Consider the following 27,995-nt stretch of genomic DNA (forward strand, 5'->3'; position numbering starts at 1 on the left):
TCACTTTTTACTGTGGCACAAGGAGTACAACATGTTGAAATGAAAGATCATTCACATTTGACCAATGGTGTTTGGATCAGAGAACAGTGTTCCCCAATTATGTGGACATCTCTGAGTGCACATAAACATTATCCAAGACAATGGTGGGTCAACTGGCATGTACGTGTGTTTGTATTATTACCGATCATGTGTTGTGAGATAATGAATTTTTAATGTGTGAGCACCACTAAGTATCAATTCCAAAACAAAGCAAAAATGAGAATTGCAAAATCCTAAAACTTGTTTTTTCTTGTTGAAATGTTTATAATCAAATACAATGGAACTATTTTATAAATAGTTTTCAGAGACAGTTGCCTCATTCTTGAGGACTGTGCTTTTTCTACAAGACTGGGAAGTTGGTCCAATAACTCAATGCTTTTTCATGTATATTTGTAGCCTCCTGAAAATAATCACACAATGTCTAACTTATTGAATGTTAGTAGATGACATTGTGTTGCAAATTAGCAATGGCTGTTTTTTGTGGTTTAAGAGTAAGTTGTCAACATCCATTTTGTTTGTAAAGCTTTCAGTCTTTTACATAAAATGTGCTTTGTTAATACTCTGCTTGGGTCAGCTTTAATTGTATTGTTATACTTAATGAAGAATGCTTTTTCCAAACCTGGATTTTTTTTTTGAGAGTTACATCTTTTTGGTATTAGCATTCCACTCTCATTCTGCTTTAACTTTTTCATCATTCTTTATCCAACCACACTGTTTCCACACATGGGATGAAAATAACAGTGCGCATTTGAATCTGCTTCGTATAGTGTAATGTGGTACTTGTTTCATATGCGTACTAATTTTGGTACTAAAAGTGCACTGGTAGATTCTTGTGAATGTGTTGGTAACTGAACTCCACGATTAAACTAGAAAAAAATTTCAGTCTATCTCTAGAGCTAGTGACCAAAAGAGAAAATGCTGGAAAATCTCAGCAGGTCCAGCTTTGACAGAGGGTCAGTTAGACTCGAAACGTCAGCTCTTTTCTCTCCTTACAGATGCTGCCAGACCTGCTGAGATTTTCCAGCATTTTCTCTTTTGGTTTCAGATCCCAGCATCCGCAGTAATTTGCTTTTATCTAGTGCTAGTGATTTTACTTTGGGATTTCACTTGTCTTGTATTTATATCAGCTGGGATCATATTGGATAATTTGACATTTTGATTAGGTTGATGGAAAAACTCTATTTCTATTACTAGTGAGTCCAGTGTATGAAGGCACAACCCTAAAATTAAAGCCAGACCATTTAGGAAGATGTCAGGAAGTACCTTTTAAGCACAGATGCTTGTGGAAGTCTGAAGAACTTTCTCCCCAAAAGATATCCAAACAATGCCAATTGAACATTTCACAGCTGATAAAGTATCCTTACCTCACAAAAATCTAAAAGGTTTATGAGATCAAGAGGACGAACAGGATTAGGAGCCATGCTCGAATTGAACAGCACAATGGACTCAAGAGCATGAATAGCTGAAAATGTGTTGCTGGAAAAGAGCAGCAGGTCAGGCAGCATCCAAGGAACAGGAAATTCGACGTTTCAGGAATGATGAAGGGCTTATGCCCGAAACGTCAAATTTCCTGTTCCTTGGATGCTGCCTGATCTGCTGCGCTTTTCCAGCAATACATTTTCAGCTCTGATACTCCAGCATCTGCAGACCTCACTTTCTCCTCAAGAGCATGAATAGCCAATGGCTTAATCTTGCTCCTATATTTCTACTGCTGATGCAGCTGGAACCCTGCCTCTGAATTGGCCCCATCAACTTCTATCTACTACTTGGTCAGCTTTCAGATGATTACATCTTGTTTCATCCATGGTCATGACTACTTCCTGAATGGAAGACTGGACTCATGGGCACTATTGCTTGCATCCTGGGAGAAACAGCTATTGCACAGCATTATGTCTGTGAGAGACTAAGCTGGTAACTTCTGCCCGCCCCCTCCCCAACCATCCCCACTGTTTTTCTGCCTCAGTGGAGTTGGTGGCAGTGGTTTTAGGGTAGGTGATTTCCCATTGGAATATCCCTCATGACAGGCTATTGGTTTTACACCTGACTTCTTGAGGATTTCTGCTGAGGTGGTCTGGTGCATCTTATGACACTCTGGCAGAACCCTTGGATCAACAGAATTCGGGTTCCTGGGCGTGCAGTAACAGGCTGCTTTGCTTCTTAAGCAAAATGTGAAGTAAGCAGTTCATATGGCAGTCTGCAGCAGGCTGATCCACCATGACGCTGACTGGAAGATCTGAGCCATTATTCTATTGAGCTCCAGAGAAGAATAAAACCTAACTAAAATCATGCGGTACATTCAAGAAGAAACAAGTGGCTGTTGATGAAATGGAATTACAATAAATTATCTACGTATTCTGAGCCAAGGAGACTGTACATCTGCTGCAGAGTGTTAAAATATTGCTCCTTGTAAAAAGCTGTTTAACATTGTACTCTGCATAAAATACCACTCAAACAGCCCCGAAAGTGACTGCACTAAAAGGTCTACAATTATTGTTGATAGAATGCTTAATTTAATAAAATTTCAACAAAAATCAGTGTTGAAAAGCTATGTTTACTTTGGGTTGTCCACTGTTAAAACAAATGATAAAACCTTTGTAACTTGTGCATTAAATCATCAGTTCCTACAACGAGTTATATAATAATGTATATACTTCTTCTACACTGTTCAAATAACCCTGGTGCCAATGTTGACATATCTGCCTTCAAAAACAATGAATGTGCGGGCTGTGAAACCTTCAGACTTTCAGGCTCATCAGCCCTAACCACTTAGCATGAAAGAAAAACATGCTATTCCTCATTTAACTTGAATTTTCAATACCAAAGTAATCACTGCATTCCTGTTTTTGGCACATGTACTGAAAATGTCACACAATCAGCAAGGCCTCAAATCACAAACTTGTGCAGCATTTACAAAGCACAAGAATCTATGAGATAGGCATCAGCTAACATGAACTGGCTTCATTACAGTCAAATTCAGATAGTTTAAGAAACATTTTTCCATAGCAATTTATCCAGAAGAGTGCATTGCACCTTACAGTAGAAAAGCTGCTCCATTTTCCATATTACTCAAATACTTTCAATCATAAGTGCATAATAAAAGCAGCAACCATCCTCAGCCAGTAATGAGCAATTCATTCATTTCTTTTAATGAAATCACAAAAGGAAAAAATATTGGTTAAGACATTGGAGCCATTTTCTTTGAAACAGTGCAATGGGTTTTGAACAAGACCCTGCATGAACACCATCTTGATTGTTGTATTATCTTAAGGAGGACAAAACAGTATGTATTAGAACACAGCTGAAAATGTGTTGCTGGAAAAGCGCAGCAAGTCAGGCAAGCATCCAAGGAACAGGAGATTTGACGTTTCCGGCATAAGCCCTTCTTCAGGAATGGATTTCGGGCTTATGCCCGAAACATCGAATCTCCTGTTCCTCGGATGCTGCCTGACCTGCTGCGCTTTTCCAGCAACACATTTTCAGCTCTGATCTCCAGCATCTGCAGTCCCCACTTTCTCCTGTATTAGAACACAAGATGTTAGCTTGAACTATATGTTCAATCTTGGTGTGCTGCTCAAAAACACAACACCCTGGCTTAGGAGTGATGATGGGGGCTTGTACTCCTTACAGCTTGAGGATGTTACAATGAACTAACAGAGGCATTCAAATGATAGGGGTTTTGATACAGTAAGAAAAGATTGACTATTTCCTATGTCATTGTGCAGCAACCAGATCTCAATTGTAAATAACTGAGAAGAGGACTAGCAGGAAAATCAGAATTTAAAAAAAAATCTTTAGAATATGTGACATGAATTCATGGTAGAAACAGATGCCATTGGAAATTCAGAAAGCAAAAGCTCTTATCTGAAGATGACAAATCTGCAGGGTTAGGAGAAAAATGATGGGGTATGGGACTAACTTGTACAATTCAAAGAGTTAGTACAGTCACACTGAACCAATTATTCTCTCCTTTGCTGGAGTTTTCTAAGATTTTATGATAGCCACCAATTAACCAATGGGCACATGTACTAGGTGAAATATAATGTCAACTCCAACACTGAACACACTTCAAATATTAGAAATGTACAAAAACAATTAAAAGGATTTTGGAACCATAAAATAACCTATCAAATATTAAACACTGCTAAACACTGCAAAGGTTACTACCTTAAGAACTGCCCTTTTTATTGTATTTCTGACTTGGCCCTGCAGAACAAATTTCAATTTGTATCTTTTAATAACTGCTGGGTATTTACTGTTGAACCACAAATACTGCTTGATCCCCAAATAACTTATTTCCCTGTTGTTAATATTGATATGTGGCTATGACATTCAATAGTATAAAAAGTGAAGTCTGCAGATGCTGGAGATCAGAGCTGAAAATGTGTTGCTGGTTAAAGCACAGCAGGTCAGGCAGCATCCAAGGAACAGGAAATTCGACGTTTCGGGCCAGAGCCCTTCATCAGGAGTGATGGCTGTTGCTGGTAATGTACCCACAAAGGCTGAGGACCACTATGAGATACTGGCTTCAGGTGAGGTATTGTGGGATGGGCATCATGGATTGGGAGTTGCAGGTATCAGGACAACAGCTAAGACAGGAGATGAAGGGCTCTGATGAAGGGCTTTGGCCCGAAACGTCGAATTTCCTGTTCCTTGGATGCTGCCTGACCTGCTGTGCTTTAACCAGCAACACATTTTCAGCTATGACATTCAATAAGCAATTGCTTTCTTAGCCAACAGATAAGGCTGAAGCATTATCAACTGCTTTAGCCAGAAGTGCTGAGTGCATGATCCACTTGGTCTCCTCTGGAGATCCCCAAAATCACAGAATCCAGTCTTAAGTCAATTCGTTCCACTTTCTCTGCAGTTGTGACATTTGTATTCTGCACTCTGTTCTGCTACCCTGCTGCACTTTGTATGGTATAAGCTGCCTGTATAGCACACAAAACACTTGGTGCACGTGACAACAATCAATCAATCTACATGATATCAGAATTGGCAGAAGATAACTTAATACTGCAAAAAATTATGGACCCTGACAACACTCCAGTAATATTACAGATGACTAGTTCCAGTACCAATAGCAAAAGTGTACTAGCTACAGCACTGGTGTCTACCTGACAATATGGAAAATTGCCCAGGTATATCCCGTTCACAAAAAGCATGACAAATCCAACCCAGCCAACTACCACCCCATCACACTGCCAACCATCAACAATGCTATCAGCAGCACATACTCACTAACTCCCAGTTTGGGTTCTGTCAGGGCCACTCAGATCCTGATGCCATTACAGCCTTGGTTCAAACATGAACAAAAGAGCCAAATTCCAGAGGTGTCATGAGAGTGACAGCCCTTGACAAAGGCTGCAATTAACTGAATGTGATATCAGAAGGCACAAGCAAAACTGGAATCATTGGCAATCAAGAGAAAACTCTGTTGGTTAGAGTCATATCTCAAACAACGAAGGTGATTATGGTTGTTGGAGGTCAGCAAATCTGAAGGAATTCTTCAGGGTAGTGTCTGAGACGCATCCATCTTCAGCTACTTCATCAATGACCTTGCCTCCTTCATAAGGGCAATAGTGGGGATGCTCACTGACAATTTCACATTGTATAGTATCAACTGTGACTTATTGGATACAGAAGTGGTCAATGTCTAAGGGCAGCAACATCCAAGATTGGGCTAACAAGAGGCAAATAACAATCACACTAGACAAGTGTCAAGCAATGATCATCTTCAGAAAGGGAGAGTCTAACCATCACCCCTCGACATTCAATGATATTTCCATTGCTGAAACTCTGAATATCAATATCTCTCAGTTACTATTGACCAGAAACTGAGCTTTACTAACCATACACACACTGGGACTACAAAGGCAGGTCAGAGACTTGGATTCCTGCTGCAAATAATTCCCCTGTTGACTCCCCAAAGCCTGTCCACCATCGACAAGACATAAGTCAGGAGTATGATGGAATACTCCCCACATGCTTGGATGAATGCAACTTCAACAACATTCAAGAGGTTTTACACCATCCAAGAAAAAGCAGCCCATTTGATTTGCACTACATCCACCCATCCTGACTTGGAAATTCATTCAGTGCCATGGGGCAAAATCTTGGAAGTCATTGCTGAATAGAATTCCAATGTCCTAACACTCAATGGATTGCAGTAGTTCAAGGAGGCCAGAACCACCTTCTCAAAGACAATGTTGGATGGGCAATAAATGCTGGTACAGCCAGTGAAGCCCATTTCTTATGCATGAGAAATAACAAAAACTTTGATTGCACATAGCCATATAACAAGCTAAAATCGAGTTTAAAAATTTCTCTATTTATTTTTATATCCAGATGGTTGAAATATGTATGAGACAAATACATGTAAGATTTGATTTTGAAATGTACAATACAGAATATTACTTTACACTGTCAATGTGCTTGGAAAGAAATTTGTACATTTAAAAAAATCAAAGTATGCAATTTGCTGCAAATGTCTTTATTGTGGGTTACAATAAAAATTAATTGTAGAATTTTGGTAAAATTTGTAGAATTAAAAGTTGTTTATTTTCAATTGATTTTGTATTACCTGTATGTGCTAGTAAATAATGCATGAAATTTTGACCCAGATGAGAGATTTTCTGAAGAAAACCCGGAGGTTATTATGGAGGGTGGAGCTACATTTTAATTGAAGACTGGTGGCTTTTCATTTAAATTTTGAGAGAAGAAAGCTGACTCACGGCGAAAGACAACAAATCTACAGTGTTTAGCCAAATAACATGATTCTGTATGTTCAATGACAAAAGAGGGATTCTAGAGAATTGGGTAGCACCACGTAACTCTCTAAAGGAAAGAAGCGCAGCTGCAGAACAGATACCAAGGGATTGTCTGTGCACATGTGCATTGTGGCCTGATTGCCTGCACTTGGATGTGGATGTTACATCAGTTAGGATTAAAAGGAACTGTCTTCCAAAATGCAAACATAGAACATAGAAAAATACAGCGCAGTACAGGCCCTTCGGCTCTCGATGTTGCGCCGACCGAAGCTACCTAACCTACACTAGCCCAATAACCTCCATATGCTTATCCAATGCCCGCTTAAATGACCATAAAGAGGGAGAGTCCACCACTGCTACTGGCAGGGCATTCCATGAACTCTCAACCCGCTGAGTAAAAAATCTACCCCTAGCATCTGTCCTATACCTACCACCCCTTAATTTAAAGCTGTGTCCCCTAGTAACAGCTGACTCCATTAGCGGAAAAAGGTTCTCACTGTCAACCCTATCTAAACCCCTAATCATCTTGTACACCTCTATCAAATCTCCACTAAACCCTCTTTTCTCCAATGAGAAAAGCCCCAAGTGCCTCAGCCTTTCCTCATACGATCTTCCTACCATGCCAGGCAACATCCTGGTAAACCTCCTCTGCACTCGTTCCAATGCCTCCACATCCTTCCTATAGTATGGCGACCAAAACTGCACACAATACTCCAGATGAGGCCGCACCAGAGTCTTATACAACTGCAACATGACCTCAGGACTCCGGAACGCAATTCCTCTACCAATAAAGCCCAGTACACCATATGCCTTCTTCACAGCACTATTTACCTGGGTGGCAGCTTTCAGAGATCTGTGTACATGGACACCAAGATCCCTCTGCTCATCCACGCTACCAAGTAGTCTACCATTAGCCCAGTAATCCATCTTCTTGTTACTCCTACCAAAGTGAATGACTTCACACTTAGCTACATTGAACTCCATTTGCCACCTTTCTGCCCAGCTCTGCAACTTATCTATATCCCGCTGTAACCTGCCACATCCTTCTTCGCTGTCCACAACTCCACCGACTTTCGTGTCATCCGCAAACTTGCTCACCCAGCCTTCAAGCCCCTCTTCCAGGTCATTTATAAAAATGATAAACAGCAATGGTCCCAAAACAGATCCTTATGGAACACCGCAAGTAACTGCATGCCAAGATGAACCTATACCATCAACTACTACCCTCTGTTTCCTTCCAGCCAGCCAATTCCTAATCCAAACCTCTAATGCACCCTCAATGCCATACCTCCGTAGTTTTTGCAATAGCCTGCCATGGGGTACCTTATCGAATGCCTTACTAAAATCCATATACACCACATCTACTGCTTTACCCTCGTCCACTTCCTTGGTCACCTTCTCAAAGAACTCAATAAGGTTTGTGAGGCACGACCTGCCCTTCACAAAACTATGCTGACTATCCTTGATCACATTATTCCGATCCAGATGTTCATAAATCCTATCCCTTACAATTCTCTCTAAGACTTTGCCCACAACAGAAGTGAGACTCACTGGCCTATAGTTACTAGGGTTATCCCTACTCCCCTTCTTGAACAAGGGGACCACATTCGCTATCCTCCAGTCTTCTGGCACTATTCCCGTAGACAACGACGACATAAAAATCAAGGCCAATGGCTCCGCTATCCCCTCCCTAGCTTCCCAGAGGATCCTAGGATAAATGCCATCAGGCCCAGGGGACTTATCTATTTTCATCCTTTCCAGTATTCCCCAGACCTCTTCCCTACATACCTCAAGGCCATCCATTCTAATCACTAGTGACTCAATATTCACATCAGCAACAGTGTCCTGTTCCTGAGTGAATACTGATGAAAAGTATTGATTTAGTGTCTCTCCAATCTCCTCCTTCCCACTACTATCCTTGACTGGACCGATACCTACCCTAGTCATCCTTTTATTCCTGACATACCTATAGAAAGTCTTTGGGTTTTCCCTAATCCTACCAACTAAGGACTTTTCATGTCCCCTTCTTGCTGCTCTTAGCTCTCTCTTTAGATCCTTCCTGGCTACCTTATAACTCTCAATCACCCCAACTGAACCTTCACGCCTCATCTTTACATAGGCCGCTCTCTTCCCTTTCACAAGGGATTCCAATTCCTTATTAAACCACGGCTCCCTCACAAGACCCTTTACTCCCTGCCTAACTGGTACATACTTATCAAGGACACCCAATAGCTGTTCCTTGAACAATCTCCACATATCATTTGTGTTATTCCCTTGAAGCCTATTTTTCCAATCCACGCATCCTAAGTCATGCCTCACCGCATCATAATTTCCCTGCCCCCAGCTATAACTCTTGCCCTGCAGTGCACACTTATCCCTCTGCATCACTAGAGTAAAAGTCACCGAGTTGTGGTCACTGTCCCCGAAGTGCTCACCTACCTCCAAGTCTAACACCTGGCCTGGTTCATTACCTAGAACCAAATCCAGTATAGCCTCACCTCTTGTTGGCCTGTCTACATATTGTGTCAGGAAACTCTCCTGCACACATTGGACAAACACCGACCCATCTAACGAACTCGAGCTATAGCTTTCCCAGTCAATATCTGGGAAGTTAAAGTCCCCCATAACAACCACCCTGCTACTTTCACTCTTCTCCTGAATCATCCTCGCAATACTTTCCTCTACCTCTCTCGGACTATTAGGAGGCCTGTAGAAAACTCCTAACAGGGTGACCTCACCTTTCCTATTTCTAACCTCCGCCCAAACTACCTCAGATGACAAGTCTTCCTCCATCATCCTGTCCACCGCTGTAATACTATCCTTGACAAGCAATGCCACACCTCCCCCTCTTTTACCCCCATCTCTGACCCTACTAAAACATTTAAACCCTGGAACCTGCAACAGCCATTCCTGTCCCTGTTCTACCCACGTCTCTGTAATGGCCACAACATCGAAGTCCCAGGTACCAACCCACGCTGCAAGCTCACCTACCTTATTTCTTATACCTCTGGCATTGAAGTATACACACTTCAAGCCACCTTCCTGTTTACAGGCACCCTCCTTCGAGATCGATGCCATGTTCCTAACCTCCCTACACTCAAGGTTCTGTACCCTAAAGCTACAGTCCAGGTTCCCATGCCCCTGCAGAGTTAGTTTAAACCCTCCCAAAGAGCACTACCAAACCTCCCCCCAAGGATACTGGTGCCCCTCAGGTTCAGGTGTAGACCATCCTGTTTATAGAGGTCCCACCTTCCCCAGAAACAACCCCAGTTGTCCAGAAACCGGAATCCCTCCCTCCTGCACCATCCCTGTAGCCACGCATTTAACTGTTCTCTCCCCCTATTCCTCGACTCTCTATCACGTGGCACGGGTAACAAACCAGAGACAACAACTCTGTTCGTTCTAGCTCTGAGCTACCAACCTAGCTCCCTGAAAGCCTGCCTAACATCCTCACCACTCTTCCTACCTATGTCGTTGGTGCCAATATGGACCACAACCTGGGGCTGCTCCCCCTCCCCCTTAAGGACCCGGAAAACACGATCAGAGACATCACGTACCCTTGCACCTGGGAGGCAACATACCAATCGTGAGTCTCTGTCGCCCCCGCAAAACCGCCTATCTGTGCCCCTCACTACTGAGTCCCCAATAACAATCGCTCTACCTTTCTCCACCCTTCCCTTCTGAGCAACGGGGACAGGCTCCGTGCCAGAGGCCTGAACCTCGTTGCTTACCCCTGGTAAGTCACCCCCCCCACAAGTATCCAAAACGGTATACTTGTTCTTGAGGGGAATGACCGCAGGAGGTCCCTGCACTGGCTGCTTCCTCCCACTCCCCCTCACGGTCACCCATCTCTCTATAACTTTCGGAGTAACTACTTCCCTAAAGCGCTGATCTATGACCACCTCTGCCTCCCGAACGATCCGCAGTTCATCCAACTCCAGCTCCAGTTCCCTAACACGGTCTTGGAGGAGCTGGAGATGGGTGCACTTCTTGCGAGTGTAATCAGCAGGGACGCTAATGGCTTCCCTCACCTCATACATGTTGCAAGAGGACCATAAACAAGTTTATAAGCCGATAAGAGTGAAGTTGATGAGGCTAAAATTAACAGAAGTCTCAGGATAAAAAACAAATTTAAAATCAATATGAAGACAAATGTATTCATGTTAAAATAGTGATTCTTCAGAATTCTCTCTCGCCAGATGGCTGTGAAAGCTCACGAGCACGTACAGGACAGCAAAAGATAGATTTATGGAGACTAATGACATCAAGGGGAATGGAAGTAGTATGGGAAAGTAGCACTGAGGGAGATGAGCATGTCTAACAGAATGGTCCGCTCCAATTGCATAATGTGAAATAAAAGATTAAACTGTGCTAAATCTGATCAAAACTTATGTCTGGAAATGTCACCTGACTTGCTCAGTGTATCTATTCCACCATTACAGCTTGTGTTTGCTTTGTTCAAGTTTGTGTAGTAAAGAGACTTTGGGTGTTTCAATTCAATCCTGAAGTCTTGCTGCTTATTTTCTTACCCTTGGCTCTTCCACACATCATGTTCTTTAAATAATTATCATCCATCAAGCCAGATCTTAAGATCTACCTGGTTCGTCCAGCATTCACATATTTAAATCTTTCAACAGTTAATTTTGCCTCACACACTCAAAAGTTGATCATAAAAAATATGCATTTGAAATTAATTGCAAGCAGCAGGCTCTGTTTTCCCCAACTTGGTCATGGTTTGGATTTCTCACATATGTAGTTAATTTCCTTTACTCACCATTCTTCTGTAATTCTTGTCTTTAATCCTGGTAATAGAAATTGGCCATGAAAGCGATAGATTGAGGATATGTTTGAGAATATCCCAGTAATCACATCTTGTGGAATGCCAGCTTCACTTAATTTCGTGCAAAAGACCTAAATAAATAAGTTACAACAGCTGGTGTAATGATATGCATGGACTGGAACAGATGAAAATGTCTTGTTTTATGTGACAGAGAATGGTTTACAAATTGTGCTACGAAACACTGAAACAAATTTTATCTGAAAAGCTATTATTAGCAAATGCCTTGGGAAAACTTTTGATAAACTATTGATTTTACTTAAATGTTTTCTTGCCATTTTAGGCCGACAGTAGACATATGGAGGTTGCTTAATCACAGACACTAACCATCCATCTTCATTGAATTTGGAAGGATAACACATCTTAAAAGACGCAAAAGCATGCTGACGTACCATAATAATTGAAGACGTGTATATGTCACACAGTATAAAATTCACAGCCAATTTTACAGACACAATGACTACGCACTTGTATATATAAACATTGAACTTATGAACATCATGACATCTTTGAGATTGAATGTTCAATAATGTTTCAAGTATTGTTAACATTTTTAACACAAAAATGCAAACAACAAATCTTTACATTGGTGATAATTTTAACAATGGAGACATATTTTTTGTTCACTATTTACAGCAGTTACATATGCTAATATCCATACTTTTTAAAACACTAGAAATAGCTGACAAGAAAACTAACACCCTACACCATCCTCAAAACACACACACAAATGTGTTTGAACTCTCAAGCGATTTTTAACTTCCAACTTCATATTACGTGTTGGCAGGACCAGCTGTCGAATTACACATTTGGTTTGTAGTGACATGGGAGGACAGGGTAAATCATCAAAATGGAGTGCATTGCATAGACAACCAAATTCCTCAGATTAATAATATCTTGTAGCAACTTTCCATCTGATCACAGGAACATGCATTTTTCATTGAGACTGCTGAACAGATTTTAACAAGTTAAATGAATATTATTTCCATTTATTAACTGATGACATCACACAGTTAAAACAAAAATGAAACAAAGACTTTCAGATGCTTAAGATCGATAACAAAAACAAAAATTCCTGGAGAAACTCAGCAGGTCTAGCAGCATTTGTGGACAGAAAGTAGAGTTAACATTTCAAGTTCAGTTCTTTGTTCTGACAAAGGGTGACTGGACTCAACAGAAATAAAACATTATTTTTAATTTGTTATGCTGACTAGCTTCACAGGCAAGTGACAGTTTCTAGAACTGATTGTGGAATACTCAAGTGCTCTCCACATTTGTAAAAGATAGTCTGCAAAGATAAGAACTGGAATTGAAAAAATGTGTTTCAATATTAACAGGTTAATTTAGTCTTTTAGGCTGAAAGAAATAGATTGAATAAACAATACTTCGTATTCATGATCTCCTGAATGGTTTTGATTGTTTGAGAAGGTCAAAGAGAAAGTTTCCACTGTATTACTTTTGCCCCTGGGTTGTAAAAAAAAACTTTGTTATAAAGCCTCTCCTGGGGATTAAATGATTGACAGGACAGGGCAGGACAAGTTAAGTCACAATAGAGAGAGGCAGATCTGATGCCTTTTGTTTGTTCACCAATTTGCTGGAGACTTGTTCAATTTTCCAGGAGACTTGAGAGAAAAGAGTTAATGTTAAATTTTGTATGCATGTAGACACGTTGGCATTGGCATCAATCCTCAGTTTATTCTTTGTCAATATAAATAATTTAGGAAATTCTGCAAAGCGTATTACTTTAAAATATTGATTTATGCAGAGTTATTAGATTAGAAGTCTAAATGTGAGTCACAACCATAATATGTTGAACATCAATTTAATTTTATCAGTTTAATTCAATTCTGAATTCTCATGAATGCCACAATTATAACGTTATAAGAATTGGACTGGAGTTTAAAATACTCATTAACAAAATATTAACTTTGCTGCAAAAGCTCAATGTTGAACTTTCAAGTAATTTCTGTCTGGTAACTCCAGAGCAACTTTCTCTGCTTTATAGAAGTATGTACCTACCTTTGGTCCTCTCACCTATTTGCTATAGTGTTGACAATCCTTATAGTGTTAAAAATCCATTTGAAATTCAGGTAACAAGTTTCAATAAATTGTTATACTATCTCAGTCAACAAACAAGTATTTTAAAATCTATTTTAAACGACAAGTGGAATCTGGATAATACTTTGCATTACCTGATCCAGAAGATGAAGCCTTTTCACATAGGCCTCTTCAGTGATAAGGAGCTCATTTGCAATATTGTACAACTTCTGTGGCTCTGTGCACTAAAAAAGAAATATTCATCAAGTTTACAATTCTAATTTGTAAGAAATACTTTGATTACTGCAGTCATTAAGTGAAATATACGAGAACGACAGGTTTGGAAAATTAAAACCATTGCACCATTTTACTGAACAGAACTCAGAATAGTGAAAAATCATCAGCTTTAATATCAAGAATGCATTATAGTTGGTAACTTTCTTCCCCAATTAGGATTATTTTAGTATTCATTAAAGATTATGTCCAAGGTAATGGATGTGTTTGATATGAAGAGAAAATTAATAAGGAAAAGAGCAAAACTGAACTCAAGAATTCATTTTCTTATTGAAAAAAAACAAACCTCATACTCTGAAACAGTGTTCGCTCCTCTTTTCACTCCTTGTCCCATGCCCCAATTTCTGCTTTACTTTGTTCCATGAGCTAATTACAATCCCAATATTTCCCAACGATCAGCCTATCCCTTAAACTAGTCAAAGCTCTGTCCCTTTCAACTGCCACACAAATATTACACCTCTATTACTTGCACAAACATGTCTCCTGCATGACAATTTACTTCCAGGATTCCTGCCAGTTCCAACTCTATAGTTATGCTTCTGGGTCAATTTTAAGGTCAAAATGGCTGCAGATGTCTTTCACATCCTAGCAGGAATAAGGCAAAAAATAACCCACTTAAACACAAGTCTGTTAGCATGAAATTATGTATCTGGGAGATTTGAAAGTATTTTTTATTGCCATGTTGTCCTATATTATGTCATCACGCCTAAATGAGACTGGTAAACAAAATAAAGAATAATTCTCCAAATGGTGTGATTGAGCAAAAGTCTTACATATTTTAGATAATTCAGACTCCAACAAAATAAACTACAATTGTAATCATGAGCTATCATTTCTTTCCTCGTGCAAACTGATTATTAAGCAAGCAGGACATTTTGTGACACTGTTGGTTTCACAATGACAAAGATAACATCATAGTTATGTAGTGGCTTCACATTTTAATTCTTCTTTGAGAACTTGAGTTTGAAAGATTATGGAGAAACCATAATCTTTGTTTTAAAAACTTAGGTCATTGAGAAACCATTGGACCCTTTTCTTCATATAAAAGTTTCTTGGAAATCATGCAACCAGGCTTCATTTATGGTTGCTTGAACACACTTCAGGAAAAATACTTGACGGTTTAATGATTATCCTGTTTGACCAGTGTCTGGAGGTTTGCAGCTTCTGTTTTGGAATTAGTTGGGAAAGAGCACGTGAGGAACAAGCTTCCCAGCTTCAGTCTCCTGCTTCTACAGCACCTTATTGTGAATCTGGTGTGAAACATTCTTGATCTTTTAGCAGCCTGTGACTGAAAGAACTTCTCAATACTGTATTTCCTAAGCAAGCTTTGTCTGTCAAGACCAGAGTGATAACCATGGCTAATTGGTAGTGGCTTGATCACACATGCAAGACCTTCGGATCAACAGAATTCAGAACATTTCAAGCCTTATCTTTTTTGACTTCAAGAATGGCCAGAGGTGCTTGTTTTCTTGTTTGAAAGTGCATCTCAACAGAGAGTAATAGATTTAGCTCTACTTAACTGAAGAGTTTGCTTCAGAGAGATTGTACTTTGGGTTATTTAGAGTGGTAAACATTCATATTTTTATATCACAAATTGTGCTAACCAAGTTGGCTTCTTTACTGCATAGCTTTTTTTCATCATAAACCAATAAATTTGTGTTTACAAAATAAACGTAGTTGATTTTGTTTTCTATTTTTAATGTAATATGCAGAAAACATACAACTAACCTGATCAGGACTTGGGTAAAACATTTTACAATTTATGTTGTGATCTGTGGAACACTTGGATAAGGAGGAAGGGTGCGCACTTAACTTGATTGTGACACTAGCCAAAAGATTTGTGCCTCTTATTAGGTATTTTACCTTGAAAACATCACAATTCTCAATACTTTGGAGTACTCACTCCATTCTTTTAATCTCACAACAGGATATATTAACTAACAGTGGTGTGAAACTAATTTAAGAGATGATGAGTAATCAAATAAGGGAAGCATGAGCTCAATCCCGTGCTCACTATAACCAGGCTTATTGCCCAGTGACTGTTGAATCAGAGAATTAAAGCACAATAGGCTATCATTTGGCCCGCTGCATCTATGGCCAGCTCTTGGAAGCAAATATACAGTCAAGAGCTACATCCTAGCTTTTATCTCACAACCCTGTTAATTTGCTCTCTTGCAATACAAGTAAAGTTGTCTTACCACAGTTTCTATAAAATCTAATTCAAGTATTATGTTCCTTAAATTCCTATTTGAAATTCTCATTTCCACCTAGTGCTCTTGCCAAATATTTTAAAGCTATGATCACTGGTTACTAATCTACATGTCAGAGAAACTACATCTTGTTACTTCCTCTATCAAAATCTCAAAGACCTCCTTAGGTACCCCCTTGACCTTCTCTTCTCTATGGAGAAAAATCCCAGCTTCTCCAATCACCTCACATGACTGAAATCTTCATTTTTAGCATCGTCCTGATAAAGGTCTTTTGTATCAACACCTGCTACCCGCAAAAGAAAAGCCTGGCATCTTTCTGAAAATGTCCACACTTGTACACAATATCCAAGTCAGGGTCTAACTAGTTCATAAAAATTTAGCATAGTCATGTTTCCGTGCTCCTGTTCTCATTGTGTGGGATCCCAAAAACTTCCTTAAAATCTTTGCCAACTTACTCAATTGTCTTTTAAAAATTTGTGAATAAACACCCCAACATCCCTTTGGTGTTTCATCTATCAATAAATGGCTCCATTTTGATTGAGAGAAACACCATGCAGACGGTACAAAGACCAGCATTTCACACTGAGCAAATTATTTCTAGCCTATTGAGGAGGATTGCAAGTTACAGAAGTTATTCTGGATTAGTGATGCTGGAAGAGCACAACAGTTCAGGCATCATCCAAAGTGCAGCAAAATCGACGTTTCGGGCAAAAGCCATTCATCAGGAATAAAGGCAGTGAGCCTGAAGCGTGGAGAGATAAGCTGGGGGGAGGGGGGTGGAGAAAGAGGGGTGGAGAGAAAGTAGCATAGAGTACAATGGGTGAGTGGGGGAGGGAATGAAGCTGATAGGTCTGGGAGGACAAGGTGGAGTGGATAGGTGGGAAAGGAGATAGACAGGTAGGATAAGTCCGGACAAGTCATGGGGACAGTGCTGAGCTGGAAGTTTGGAACTGGGGGAGGTAGGGGAAGGGGAAATGAGGAAACTGTTGAAGTCCACATTGATGCCCTGGGGTTGAAGTGTTCCGAGGTGGAAGATGAGGCGTTCTTCCTCCAGGCGTCTGGTGGTGAGGGAGCGGTGGTGAAGGAGGCCCAGGACCTCCATGTACTCGGCAGGGTTACACAGAAAACTCTTATGCATTACCATGCAGATGACAGACTTTGCTCAAGCAAAGACCTTCATCAACTCCACTTTCCTGCCTGGTTCCCCTAACCCTGAACTCCCTTGTTGATCAAAAATCAATCTAATTCAGCACCTAGAATATATTCAATGACTCAGCCTCAACTACTCTCTGTTCAAGAGAATTCCAAAGACTAACAACCCTCAGAGAAGGTCCTCCTCACCCTGGTTTTAAATTGTAGGCTCCTTATTTGAGATTTCCACACAAAAATACACACGGTATTTACCTTTGTAAGCAAGCTTACAATTCTCATTTGTTGGTAAATTAACTTAGATTAGATTAGATTCCCTACAGTGTGGAAACAGGCCCTTCAGCCCAACAAGTTCACACCAACCCTCCGAAGAGTGAACCACCCAGACCTATTTCTCTCTGACTAATCACCTAACACTATGGGCAATTTAGCTGGGCCAATTCACCTGACCTGCACATATTTGGACTGTGGGAGGAAACTGGAGCACCCAGAGGAAACCCACGCAGACATGGGGAGAACATGCAAACTCCACACAGACAGTCACCCGAGGCTGTATTTGACCTCAGGTCCCTGGTGCTGAGAAGCAGCAGTGCTACCATTGAGCCACTGAGCCACCACTCATTCATTTTAATTCCAAGAAGCACAGGCCCAATTTGTTAAATATTACATCAGAAGCCATCAACTAATGAATCAGCTTGTGAAAGGTCTCTGAATTGCTACCAATGCAAATATAGCATTAAGTAAAGAGAACAGGTCAGGTCTCACCAGCACTCTGTACAATTAGAGCAAGACTTTCTTACTTGTATACTCTATTCCCTTTGCAGTAAAAGGCCAATGTTCCAGTTGTCTTTCTAACTCTTTCCTATATGTATGCTCACTTTGTGATGCACATACAAGAATACCTAAGTGCTTCTGTACTGCAATAGCCTACAGTCTCTCTCCATTTGTATAATATTTCGCTTTCCTGTTTTTCCCTCAAGTGGGCAACATTTCCCCACATTATACTCCATCTGCCATTTATTTGTGCACTTGACCTATCTGCATCCCTTTACAGACTCTTTGCATCCTCTTTACGTCATCTTACTTTCTTGCCTATTTTTGGATCAGCAGCAAATTTGGCAAATCTCTATTTATATTGACTAGAATTAATTGAGAGTCTAGCACTGACTCCTGTGACACCCCAATTTGCAATGTATCAACCTGAAAATGATCCATTTATCTTCACTCACTGTATCATGTCAGCCAATCATCCATCCAGATCACCCATGACATCATGAGTTCTTAACTTCTGCAGTAAATATTTATGTGGCACATTACTGAATGCATTTTAGAAATCTAAATACACCACGAATACACACTCGCTTTTATCTACCCTGCTTTTTACATCTTTAAATAACTCCAATAAATATGCCAGAAATTACTTCCCTTTCAAGAACCATTTTGACATGATCTCCCTGTTTTATAATTGTTAAAGCATTGCAACAGGAGATTTAGACAATGTAATTTGCCAATGACAAATGACACCTTAAGCTGATCTATAGCTCGTTAATATAGCAAGGCAAGTGATTGGAGTTAACTAATTAATATAATAACTGGATATAAAAGTAGAACAAGTGTGACTGCTGTGTGGAAGGAGCTGTAAGACCAAGTCATTAATACCATCACAAAGAAAATATTGTGTCTTGCCAATTAGTTTGGATCTAAGTTGACATGATTTACTGTCTGCCACCATTCTTGAATAGTGACATTATATTGCCAGTTTTCCAATCTCATTGGTCCAAAATCTTGCATATTTCAGAAGATTACAACAACTATATTATCCACTTCTGCACCCACTTCCCTCAAGATCCTAGAATGCTGATATAGATGACTGTTTTGTGTGTGTTGCCTGGCTTGGTCAGTCTGGGGCTGCACTGGACTGTAATGCTGCTTTTAAGCTTAGGTCTGTCATTTTTAAAGCTGAATCCACTTATCACTACCCTGCCTCCTCTGAACCATTTATGGCTTTAACAACATTGTCCCTAACATCATCTCCTCTGCTTTTTCGCTACTCTTATCACTAGAAGCTACTTCACTGTTGCTCCATCTCTTGGGTTGCTACCAGGAAGCTCCCACTTCTCCATGCCAGCTAAATAATTTTCAGGCTACTAAAATCCTAACCATCATCCCTGTCCCTAAGGCAGTTTAGGACCAGGTTTTCTCAATCAATATCAAATAAGCATTCAATCTTTGCTGAGATTTTCTTTCTTCACTGATATTAGACTAGAAAATTTGGATTTAGCAAGAGTGCTCTTTCAGTGTTACACTCAACTATTCATCTCCTCACTGTGGAGGAAATCAATGAGGATTGGGTGACTGCTTTGGAGAAACCTGTATTCTGGCTGCAAAAATGATCAAGTTTCTGGTTGCCTGCCACTTTAACACACCACCACATTTTCCAGCCAATGTTTGTCTCAGGCCTGCTCCAGTAAGGTTCAGTGCCAATTAGAAGAATAGCATCTCATTTTCCATTTAGAGACCCTGCAGACTTTAGGACTCAAAGTTAAGTTCATTAAGGTTAGACCCTATACACCTTCATCCTTGTCCTTTACCCATGCCCACTCCACAGGCCTCACCATCAAATGGGCTGTTTTCATCAGAACTAACTCGTTTTCACTCACTAATGGTCCCCATTAGCAGCTTTTCATTCTCCCTGGCTTGTCATTATCCATTTCTTTGTCTGCCCAACTGCTGTTCTCTCTCTGGACTTGGTCTTCATATACTGTTGACTCCCTTGTCCTGCTCACCCTGTCTTCAGCATAAACACCACCATTTTTAAGCTACAATCAGTTCTGAAGGAGGATCATTGGACCCAAACTGTTGCCTCTGCTTTCTCTTCACAAATGTTGCCAAACCTGCTGCATTAATCCAGGTGTTTGTTATTGGTTTCATATTTCCAGCATCTGTACTTTGTTTTTATATTGAGCAATCAATAGGTAATTGGTTTCAGGACTGGCTTCTTCAGCAAGTCCTTCAAAAACATACAGGAGGCGACAATGGAGCAGCTGAATCAAGAGCTTCAAAAAAATCTAGATTGTCACAAAGATTGTCTTTCAAAATTCAGATTGTGTTCATTCCAGCCTAAAACATTTGTTCAATTAACAAGCCTCTCACATTTTGTGGGGTCAAACCAGGAAGCAACCTGTAATTTTGAGGCTCGGAATTACTTGTGCACTGTGTCTGCCGTAAGCTTGTATACAATATCAGGTGGAAAAAGAAGGGGATGAAAGTGATAGATAATTCCTTTAATTATTTGTCTTTGCTCAGTTCCGGGTGTTACAAATTTGGTTCAGTGATAATTGAACAACTATCTTCTAAAACGTCAATCCACCAACTCTAATATCATAGAACGACATTTCAAGCTTTATTTGCAGTGCTGAATACAATATCTGCACAGATTGAGAGTTATAAAATTTAATTGAGAATACATGAGAAATTCAAGGTTGCATTGTTGTAGTTATTATGCTTGATACCGTCATTGGTTTTAAACAGCAAACTGGAAAGTTCAATGAGCCAAACAGATACAATGGCTTTTAATCAACCTCAAATTATGCAGTCACACTAAAAAAAAATCAAAGTCAAAAATCTGTCCCCAATTCTGAAACTATATATTCACAGTTTTATCAATTAAAATGGATCTTATAATAATGCTTTGTGTCTGCTGTGTTCTTTGAAGTTTGTCATCATTTACCAGTCTCGTGGGCATTGAATACAGCAGTGTAATTTTAAATGTCAGTGGTAAAACACAGAAGTACTTTGCAAGCAGTGTTGCACTGCATCTTTTTAATGTGAACTGTTAAATTTTAATTTAAATGGATCGAGTTTATCATTGGTTCGATTTGTGGTCCATTCATATAGTTGGTCCTTGACTTCATTTACCAAACTCTGGTACATTGGATCAACAAATTAAAAAGGTATCACAAGCCCAAATGCCTTGTTTCCCCATCTGAATGAAGAATCAACACAAAAGCCTACTGTTTTGCTCTGAAAGGGCTGCCCCTACAGTCCAGTACTGTTTTACAAGTGAGAGCCAAGATACTAAATGGCAACATTTCTTCAATTTTAGGAGCACATCACCTTTTTGCACAATTCTCACTTGATGTCCACAGATATGTGCACTTTCCAGCAGAGATTGAATAATGTCAGTGACAGGGCTTTGAGGCCAATTTGCAATATCTCCAATGTGGCTTCAGGCAAAAACAGTTAGTCAGTACATACTAGGAATCAAACCAGGTATCTATAACTGGTCAGTTCTATGCTGGATGGTTCCATCAGCAACCCCTTATTTCAAAACAGCAGACCCTAATTTCAAATCAACCCCTCAAGAGGAAACATCTTTTCCACATCCACCCGATGAAGCTCCCTCAGACCTTACATTCTCGTTGCCTCTTAAATCACCTAAGCTCCATTGGATACAGACATGATCTATAAAACTTTTTATAAGACAAAAGGCCTAGAGGCGATGCCACCAGATATAATCCAGAAACTCAGCTAATGTTCTGGGGTCCTGGGTTCAAATCCCACTACAGCAGATGTTGGAATTTGAATTCAATTTTTAAAAATCTGATTTCAAGGATCTATTGATAACTATGAACATTGTCAACTGTTAGTAACACCAATCTGGCTCACTCATGTTTTCAAGGAGAGGAAATCTGCCCTCCTCACCTGGCCTGACCTGCAAGTAACTCCAGAACCACAACAATGTGGTTGACTCTCAGCTGTCCTCTGAAATGGCCTAGTACGCCACCCAGATAATGCAAAAATAGGAAGAAGGGCAAGCTGTGATTAGGGCATGGGGAACCCACATAAGGGAAATGGATAGGTTGCGACAGTGAACAAAAACTTTAAGTTAAATGTACAAAAGTGTGAAGGCATACATTTGATAGCAAGAATAAAAAGGCAGATTACTATTTAAATGGCGACACTCCAAACAAAATAAAATGCAGCAGAGAATGATTTGGGTGTTCTCATGCATGAAACACAAAAAGGTAACAGGCAGGTGTAGGAGTTGAGGGCTAGGGAAGAACAGCCATGTTTTTTATTTAGTCAGAGCATACTTGACAGATTGAATGGCCTCCTTCAGTTCCAACTTCTTATGTTCGGACTTTTTTCTATAAACCAAATGCCAATCAGAAGCTGCATACATGCTCAGCACTTTATCACAAAAGGTCTATTTCAATTACTTTGCTTGCATGGCTTACATGGAATCAACAAAGGCCAAAGTGCTATCATACAAGTGGAAAGACACAAGTTTCCAGGTTAATCCAGATTTGATATTTCAACTTAGTGCCAAAACAATACTGTATTGTGCAAGGTGATATTGTTCAGATAAAACGTTCAACTAAGATAACTGCTTTACACGAAACTCGAGAGCATAACAAACAAAGATATAAATTTGTAAAAGTCTAATTTTATATTTGCATTGAAACACAATTTATGATTTATTATGTGTTCAAATTTCAGGCCTGTGCTAGAATATTCACTTTATGCAGTATTGCTTTTTCCAGTAATGCTCCTCTTAACACAGTCATTAGTAGATGCTCAAGACCATTATGGATAGATTACCAGAGAATAGATTTCAGCACGTTTTTCATATTCCTTGGAATATTTATAATTCAGTGGCTATGGTCTCTGTTTCTCTTTCTCCAATCAAAATTCATCAAACTGCATGTTAAATGTGCTCTTTGTTTCACATCACTCTGTACTTCCAATGTTGGAAAGAAGACTGAATCTGGATTTTAGAAGACTGAAAACAGATATCAAAGCTATGTTTCTTCTTGGTACATTGCAAGATGATTGCACTCAGTGTAGCCCTGAGATATCTGAAAAACGTCAGATTCAATTGTGCAACTGACCTCAGCACCTTGGAGATGGATAGGAAAAGAAATCAGCTAAGGCTTCCCACCTCTCTTGCTCCAGTGACCTCTACAGTAAACTGTGTAACTCTGATGATTTATTTTTTGATGAGAACATGACCAGGCTTTGTTGTGATATCTTGTGACAATGTTGTTTTTTTCTAAATTACTTCAAGGATACAGGTGCCCTTGGCTAGGACAGGATTTATACACCAGAGGGCAGTTGAGAGAAACTGATGGATATGGAGTCACATGTTGGCTAGATCTCGGGCATGAGTGAAACAGATGGGTTTTCCCAACAATAATCACTAAACATCGGGCTAGCTTTTAATTGCAGATATTTTATTGAATTCAAATTTCACTAAATACATCGGCAAGTTTTCAACAACCAAGCCCCACAATATTAACTTGGGGTTCTGGATTATTAGTCCAGTGTTACTACCATTGTGTCACTGCCTCCCTTTAGGATATCTAGTTTACATGCAAAGATGAGAAGTATAGTACAAAAGAACAGTAAATAGAAGATCACTAAAGAGAAAACAACACTTTCTTAGCGAAGATATGAAATTTGGTGGATGTGGATGTAGATGGTTTGCTTGCTAAAAAGCATAGAGTTCAGATAGGCAACTAACCCATCAATATACAACTATAGTAACTGAAGCTAGCTCAGATGGGAAACAGAACATTTCACAAGTAACTGGGCCTTCAGCAACAAATGGGAAATGACAAAAATTTGTACTTGAAGCTCACTAATGATGACGTGAAGCAGGGTTACACCCAAAACATTGACTTCTCCACCTCCTGATGCTGCCTGACTTCCTGTGTTCTTCCAGCCTCCTGCCGGTCTAATATACTAATGGCAGAAACATTGCTTGAATTTGATGAAGATGTAAGATGTCAATAATGTGTTTCTGGATTACACAAAAAGTTGCAGTGGCCAACATACCACTTCCAATCAGAATGTCTTTGTCAATTATCTGTCTAGCTTTAGACTGAAGACCAAAATAAATCTGACTAAGAGCCATCATTAACAAAAACATTTCCAGCAGGTAATGGTCAGCAATATCAATAGTAACAAACAGAAATGATTCAAATGAGTCTGGAGATCTTTAGAAAAGAGATCAATGTTTCAGTACAGATCCTGCAATCAAATAGTTCGAACTGCGGACAGGGGTCTGCACCAGGAATGTTGGTCATTCTCTTTCATATTATCAGGATTGGACTTTGCACTTTTAGCTTTTGTCATCTTCTGTTTCCTGTCTCTTTCTCTTCCCCAATACCCCCACTTGCTAATTTCCGCCATTTTTCTCATCCTCTTTTTGAGTGTCTCCTCCAGGCTATTTCACAGTTGTAGTTATTTGCATGTTTCTTTCTTTTCACCTTTCTGTTGCTCAGTTGAAATCATCTCATAATAATGTACCAATTTTTGTCTCTCTCAGAAGCAGGTTTACCAAGTTATTCCATTCATGAACTTTGCTTTGAAGCTTTTACCCCTTTTCAAACAGCTCTTTCAAAGTCCTTCAATTTTCATTTCTGATGTACACCTATAACCTGAAATGCTGAAAATACACAGGGAAACACCAACAGATCTGCTATACATTTTTAGCATGTTGGGTTTGTTTTCAATTTCAGCACTTTGGTCCCCTACTAATACCAACAGTTCAGTAGCAAACCTGAAATGATTAACGGTGGATTTGCAGCAATTAAATTCCAAAGATCTGGGTTACACAAACGAAGGTATTTAATTTTAAAAAGTGGATTAGAAGTAAAATCAACATGATTCAGATTAGTTGTGTCTCATTTGTCAAACAATGGGAATTTTAAGTCAACATAAAATGGAAATATGATGGTTACTTTGCATAGATATTATTAGAGTTTGATTATACTTTCAACAGGCAGTAAAGGTAAAAAAGCTAGCACTTCAATGACTGAGTGAGAGAAAATTCCTGGGCAATATGTACTGAACAATTCATATAAGAGATGTGACAGCACCAGGGAAGATTTGCCAGGGTGTTGACTGGGCTGAGAGTTTTAGTTATAAAGAGAGATTGGTCAGATTAGTTGTTTTCCTTAGAGCACATGAGATTGAGAGGGATCATGAAAACGTATAAAATTATGAACGGCAAAGAAGATTTATTTCCCCTAAATGAACCGATAGTAAGTCGGAATACAGCAATTAACCTAAACAGGAAGAAATTTTTCCACTTAATAATGGAGGGATCAAATGACCTGGAGATAGATTTAAGATAAGGGGCAGAAGGTTTAGAGGAGATGTGAGGAAAACTTTTTCACCTAGAGGGTGGTGGGAATCTGAAACTCTCTGTATGTAAAGGTGATAGAGACAGAAACCTTCATCACATGTACATAGTATTTAGACATGTACTTGCAAAGGTAAACAGTACAAGGCTATGGGCTATGTGCTAAAGATTGTATTAGAATAGTTAGATGGTTGTTTTTGACTAGCATATACATTAAGGACAAAGGATAGCTAGGGAGAGAGTAGGCATCAGTATTTACTGTGGAAAAGTATATGAAAGATATGAAAGTAGTGAAATAGATGGTGACACCTTGCAAAATGTCCATATTACAGAGGTGGAAATGCGGGATGTCTTGAAACGCATAAAGGACCTGATCAGGTGTACCCTAGAGCTCTGTGGGAAGCTAGAGAAGTGATTACTGGGCCTCCTGCTGAGATATTTGTATCATCGATAGTCACAGGTGAGGTGCCAGAAGACTGGAGGTTGGCAAATGTGATGCCACTGTTTAAGAAGGGTAGTAAGGACAAGCCAGTGAGCTATAGACCAGTGAACTTGACGTCAGTGATGGGCAAGTTGTTGGAGGGAATCCTGAGGGCCAGGATATACATGTATTTCAAAGGGCAAGAATTGATTAGGGATAGTCAACAGGGCTTTGTGCATGGGAAATCATGTCTCACAAACTTGATTAAGTTTCTTGAAGAAGTAACAAAGAGACTTGATAAGGGCAGAGGGGTAGATGTGAACTATATGGACTTCAGTAAGGCATTTGACAAGGTTCCCCATGGGAGACTGATTAGCAAGGTTAGATCTCATGCAATACAGTGAGAACTAGCCATTTGGATACAGAACTAGCTCAAAGGTAGAAGACAGAGGGTGGTGGTGGAGGGTTGTTTTTCAGACTGGAGGCCACAAGGATCAGGGCTGGTTCCTCTGCTTTTTGTCATTTACAGAAATGATTTGGATGCGTGCGTAAGAAGTATAGTTAGTAGGTTTGCAGATGATACCAAAATTGGAGGTGTAGTGGACAGCGAAAAGGGTTACCTCAGATTACAACAGGATCTTGATCAGATGGGCCAATGGGCTGAGAAGTGGCAGATGGAGTTTATTCCAGATAAATGCGAGGTGCTGCATTTTGGGAAAGCAAATCTTAGTAGAACTTATACACTTAATGCTAAGGTCCTAGAGAGTATGGCTGAACAAAGAGACCTTGGAGTGCAGGCTCATAGCTCCTCAAAAGTGGAGTCACAGGTAGATATGATAGTGAAGAAGGCGTTTGGTATGTTTTTATTGGTCAGAGTATTGAGTACAGGAGTTGGGATGTCATATTGCGACTGTATAGGACATTGTTTAGGCCACTGTTGGAATATTGTATGCAATTCTGGTCTCCTTCCTATCAGAAAGACGTTGTGAAACCTGAAAGGTTCAGAAAAGATTTACAAGGATGTTGCCAGGGCTGGAGGATTTGAGCTATGGGGAGAGGCTGAACAGGCTGTGGCTTTTTTCCCTGGAGAGTGGGAGGCTGAGGAGTTACCTCATAGAGGTTTACAAAATTATGAGTGACATGGATAGGATAAATAGAAGAAGTATTTTCCCTGGGGTGGGCAAGTCCAGAACTAGAGGGCATAGGTTTAGGGTGAAAGGGGAAAGGAACCTAAAGGGCAACTTTTTCATGCAGAGGGTGGTACGTGTATGGAATGAGCTGCCAGAGGAAGTGGTGGAGGCTGGTACAACTGCAACATTTAAGAGGCATTTGGATGGGTATATGAACAGGAAGGGTTTGGAAGGATATGGGCCAGGTGCTGGCAGGTGGACTAGATTGGGTTGGGAAATCTGGGCAGCATGGACGGGTTGGATCAAAGGGTCTGTTTCCATGCTGTACATCTCGATGACTCTATGACACAATGGGCCATAGGGCCCTTTTCTGCACTGTAAATCTCTGACTAGAACACTGAATTTGCTAAACCTGCATGTCTTTTTCATAAATGCAATAACAATTCTAAGAGTAGTTTTATGAATTTTATCATTGTGAAATTTTGAAATTGGCTAAGTATTAGGGTGAAAAACAAAAGTAAAATGCTCATCAGGAACTAGAGAGAGTTCACGAACACCTCCTTAAATTGGAAATGCATAACTTACAATGTGCAAGATTAGTCAACGTGCAAGATATTAATGTGAATCAGAGATATCAAAGTCTTGCAGTAACCAATAAGGGTTTTTTTTAACCCCTGAAAGAACGGATAGTAAGTAGGATTACAGTAATTAACTTAAAAAAAAACCATAATACTGGATTTTATTTTAATTTGCTGTTTAGACACAATATGTGACATAAATAAATAAAAAAGTTCAATTATTAAGCCAAATCAAAAATTAACTGCATGGACTTATGGCTGTAATATGTTAATATACAAATCAGTTTAGATTCTAAGAATTCTTTGGTATTCTTCTGTGACCTAGACCATGATCAGGAACAGTTTCTAATGAAGCTAAATTCAGAAGCAGAATTGTGCCTG

The 27,995-nt window shown here is 39.8% G+C and overlaps 1 protein-coding gene across 2 annotated transcripts in view; it reads right to left on the bottom strand.

The window, feature by feature from the left end:
• fgd (faciogenital dysplasia) overlaps positions 1-27,995 on the bottom strand; it is a 216,925-nt gene that overhangs the window by 41,344 nt on the left and 147,586 nt on the right. For both annotated transcript variants that reach the window (XM_060835574.1, XM_060835575.1), the window contains exons 5-6: positions 13,836-13,925; positions 11,581-11,717 (exon numbers count right to left, since the gene is read on the bottom strand). In XM_060835574.1, the coding sequence (XP_060691557.1) occupies positions 11,581-11,717; positions 13,836-13,925 (227 nt within the window). The remainder of the gene's footprint in view (positions 1-11,580; positions 11,718-13,835; positions 13,926-27,995) is intronic.

Source organism: Hemiscyllium ocellatum, chromosome 14 (genome assembly GCF_020745735.1).
Source record: "Hemiscyllium ocellatum isolate sHemOce1 chromosome 14, sHemOce1.pat.X.cur, whole genome shotgun sequence".
In the NCBI taxonomy this organism is placed as follows: domain Eukaryota; kingdom Metazoa; phylum Chordata; class Chondrichthyes; order Orectolobiformes; family Hemiscylliidae; genus Hemiscyllium; species Hemiscyllium ocellatum.